The following is a 4,316-nucleotide window of genomic DNA, read 5'->3' as shown; positions in this document are numbered from 1 at the left end:
CTTCCCCTTAAATCTCCATTTACACTTTAGCTTTCTAAACAACATGAAGTGGTTAGTGATACTTCTCATGTTCAGCCATAGTTCATCTGCAGGTAAGAAAAGGCAAAACATTGCTTATACATGTTTTGTTTGTTTGTTTCTCCTTTTCGAATCTGTGAGATGTTATGTAAATCTTCTTCATCTTTTTTTAAACTGTACTAACTATGCWGATCATATTCTTATGCTTTTCCACATTGAAAAGCAACGTGGAAATTTGTCTTAATTAACTTTTCTTTTTCAAACAGAAACACACTTTCTGAAGATTTACTTCACTGGATCCTCTGGGCTCACAAACTTCCCTCCATTTGAAATTCTCGGAAGATTAGATGACATCGAGATAGCTTATTGTAACAAGAAAATAATTGATGTAAAATTAGACTGGGTGCAGAAAGCATTTACTGATGATCCAAAACTATTTGAGTTTGTCAAAAGTGCTTGTTTCATCAGTAATCCTGCCTTCTTTACATATATAATCGCTGAGCTTATGAAGAACTTCAATCAAACTGAAGGTACTGTATGTTTATTAATCTGTCAATTTGTCAACACACTTGCTACCTGAATACAGCATTACTTTATCACTACATTATCATTTTACATTTACTGCTTAAAACTGCACCACATTATTAATGCTATGTTTAAAACGGTGTTTCTCAACCCTGGTCCTCAGCGCCCCCCTGTCCTGCATGTTTTAGGTATTTCCCTTCTGCCACTCACCTGGATTGTATCTCTGAGTGATTAACAGGCTTCTGCACCAGTTGATGGTTATGCAATCATTTGAATCAGCTGTTCTGGAAAAGAGGCACATCTAAAACATGCAGAGCAGGGGGACGGATGTGCACCAGGGTTGAGAAACACTGGTTTAAACAATAAAAATTATTTTCCTTCCAGGTAGCCATACTCTCCAGAGGGTAGGAGGCTGTGAACTGAACATTGAAACTAAAGCATTTAAGGGCTTTTTGAAGTACGGTTATGATGGAGAAGACTTTCTTGAATTTGACTTAAATGGACTGAAATGGATTGCTCTGAGAAAAGAGGCTGTTTTTCTCAAACTGCTTTGGGATACGGATACACAAGATCTCGAATTTCACCATTATCTGCTCACAGATCTATGCTATGGGGCTTTTAATGCCTCGTTGGTCTCTGGACAAAGCTCTTTGTTTAAAACAGGTACAGTTCTTCAGATGTACTTCAAGTGCATCAACATTAATTTAATGTTTCGCTCTCTGAAAGAGAGCGAACTCTCTTTCAGGAGTTCGCTCTAAAATTATGTTTTCAATAATACTTAAGTTTTGCTGATTTTGAAGCCATTTGATTAAAAGTTATTTCCTTATATGTTGCAGCCAACTTGCTCTATATTGTCATAGAAACATAACTAAATCAACACAACCATGAACTCTGATTATATCTTCCACTTATTTCCTCTTCTGTTTTCCCCCCATCATGTTCAGATCACCCCTCAGTGTCTCTCCTTCAGAAGACTCCCTCCTCTCCANCCCCCTCTATTCTCAAATATTATAGTGATTTAAAACTTAACAGTAGTTCATGGAACTATTCTGGTTATGTAGAAAAAGTTATTTCTGTCATGTTGAATTTCAATCTTCGAACCCACATGCAAGAACACAACCAGAAGAGTCAGAATAAATGAACAATGATAAGTTTATTGAAACCAGGGAAAGGGGGTGAATACTGGAACGGATGACCGGGTCATCTTACTGTCAACAAGAGAAACAGGATTAGAAGAGGAAGATTAGTATTTTCCAGGAATTAATCGGGTAGCTTCTTACTTGGTTTGAAGATGGGTAAAACTTGAGCAAAGCGCTGGGCGATTAGGTTTTGTTGGAGAGCGGACAAGTTTGTTAGCGGCTGGAAGAGCGGTTTTCGACTTTGGTCCAGTTGTATTCCTTCTCTGGTTGGGTTCGGGCTTGGGTCTCCTGACCCGGAATGTCCCGAAGGGGAATCCACCGGAGATGGACCAACGAAGGGGAAAAGGTGAGCACACGAGGGGTGGCGTCTGACCGGTAACACCAGCAGCGTCGAGGGAGGACACAGGAGGTAGGTAATCCACAACAGCGGGGAAACAGACTCACTCAGAACCCGGGGAAGACTAATCACACAGGAACAACGAGGAGACAACAGGATCATCTGGCGAGGAAGACAACAAGTAGTTAGAACAGTGCAGATCCCAGAGGGCCTTTCTCTGGTACGATAGTTACCAAGGTGAGCAAACACTCAGGCCATGAGAAGTCGATCAGCCGCTGCTTATATTCACAGTCCACGCCCTCCAAACGAACTGCAGGTGTGTCAACGGGGTTACCCCAGCAGCTTCCCAGGGGCTCTGCGTCTGGCGGCATCTGGTGGATGCCATGAGGGATAACGGTGCTCCAACAAAATAAAACTCAAACCCAAAAACAAAGAAAAAGACTAACAAAATAAAACAGGAAAAACACAGACTGACAATTTCAATCTTAACTCTTTATTTCTCAAAGTTGGCACAGGGATGCATTTTTGGGCAATATGGATTTTCAACCTGCCAAAATACACATCCTCAAATATTATCCTATTGATATAAAACTTATACCAGCAGTTCTTGGAACTACTCTGATTATGTAGAAAAAGTTATTTCACCCTTAACTCTTTAATTCTTCAAATTAGCACAGGGATGCATTTTGGGCAATATGGATTTTCAGCCTGCCAAAATATGCATCCCACCTCTATTCTCCTCAAATATTATTATAGTGATTTAAAACTTATAACAGTAGTTCATAGAACTATTCTAGTTATGTAGAAAAAGTTATTTCAATCTTAACTCTTTATTTCTGTGATGGCAGAGAAGAAGCACCATTAATATTGTGTTCGTATGAAGCCACATCTTTTCTAGAAAACCAAGCTGTTAAATCCTCTCAATAAAATGTTTGTTAAACTGAAGGCAAAAACCAAAGATCAATGAAAAGCGACTAATACTTGAAACAAAAGTTTCAAGTATCTGCCTTCAATGACATTAGCTGCCCCTCCCAAGCTGCGCTTGAGGAGGAGTAGAGGCAGAAACATCTTCAAATTGTAAATAACAGTGTTATTTACAATTTGGTAAAACATAATTCATCAATGAAAAGTTGATATATGTTTATCTGCGTCATATGTTTATTTCTTAAGGTGTAACTTATCTTATGAAAAAAATGTACATATTGCTCTTTACCTGCTTCCCTGTTAATAGCACTCATTTTTACAGTAAAAATTTATTTTTGACCATCTGAATGGTTATGTTGGAAAATTCATAAAGATAATTGCAAAGGCAACAATAAACCAGGTAAATTTTTCTAAAAGCTATTTTCAATAATCACACTAAGTGAAAGAGAGTGACAGTAGCCGCAAGTTTAAATTTTTACTGAGTTTTAGCATACATAATTTTGTTTTCAGATCTTTCATCTAAATTACTACTTAATCATATGCAGAAATTTTACATTTCATAGCAAAAGATAAAACATTTCTGTGAAATGAGAAATTGGTGAGGAAGTATTGAATACATTCAGTGTTCATTTTTTTAGGGATAGCAAAAAAAAAGACAAACCATTTTGTGTAATTATCTCAGAATGTTTTCAACGTCATCTGATGTCATATCTTCTTCTTCTTGCTTAGGATTGTGATCATGTGGTACTGAGGAATTTTTTCACTTGGATTCGTTCCAGTAATTTTCCAGTGAATGCCTCCTTCAACTTCTCAGCTTGTCAAACAGGAAATGTTGGCAAATAAAGTGGTGAACTGGCCTTTGTGTTGTTCATTGCTGCTCTTGCTCTTTGCTCCAACTCCATTTTTCTTTCCTTCATTAATAAAGCGTCCAAGGTTGAATACATTATGAATTAAAGTTTTTTTTTATTGGTTATGACCAGTATTTTTCAAGAACTATTCCAGTTTTCATTCTGACAAGATATTTAAATAGGTATTATTTTTAAAAAAACTTAATTGGACCTGTTCAATACTATTAGTAACATTACTTGCATGTTTTTTATTGGAACAAATAAATGCAAAATCACTGCAAATGTAGTCTAGTTTTACACAGGACACAATAACAACTGAATATTCAAGAGTGATAGTAATAGCATGGTTTCATACACTTCAGTGACATAGAAGCAAAGAGAAGATATATTCTGTCACACACACAAAAAAAAGTCCTCTAGTTTGGAGTCTGTAAGGTTGTACTGTGCAAGATGGGACAAATTGAGTGTACATTTTTTAAATAAACCAGATATCATTTATACGTAGTTTAATATAAATGCAACAAT

At 36.9% G+C, this 4,316-nt stretch overlaps 1 protein-coding gene across 1 annotated transcript in view; it reads left to right on the top strand.

Moving 5' to 3' along the window:
- Positions 1 to 18: 18 nt before the first annotated feature.
- The window catches only part of LOC103472880 (major histocompatibility complex class I-related gene protein-like), a 19,596-nt gene continuing 15,298 nt past the window's right edge, over positions 19 to 4,316 (top strand). The window contains exons 1-4 of the mRNA XM_017307366.1: positions 19 to 92; positions 285 to 548; positions 928 to 1,206; positions 1,488 to 1,556. Of these exons, the coding sequence (XP_017162855.1) occupies positions 44 to 92; positions 285 to 548; positions 928 to 1,206; positions 1,488 to 1,556 (661 nt within the window). The 5' untranslated portion in view covers positions 19 to 43. The remainder of the gene's footprint in view (positions 93 to 284; positions 549 to 927; positions 1,207 to 1,487; positions 1,557 to 4,316) is intronic.

Source organism: Poecilia reticulata, linkage group LG11 (assembly GCF_000633615.1).
Source record: "Poecilia reticulata strain Guanapo linkage group LG11, Guppy_female_1.0+MT, whole genome shotgun sequence".
In the NCBI taxonomy this organism is placed as follows: domain Eukaryota; kingdom Metazoa; phylum Chordata; class Actinopteri; order Cyprinodontiformes; family Poeciliidae; genus Poecilia; species Poecilia reticulata.
Note: the sequence above shows the minus strand (reverse complement) of the source record. Positions and strands in the feature narration are given on the sequence as shown.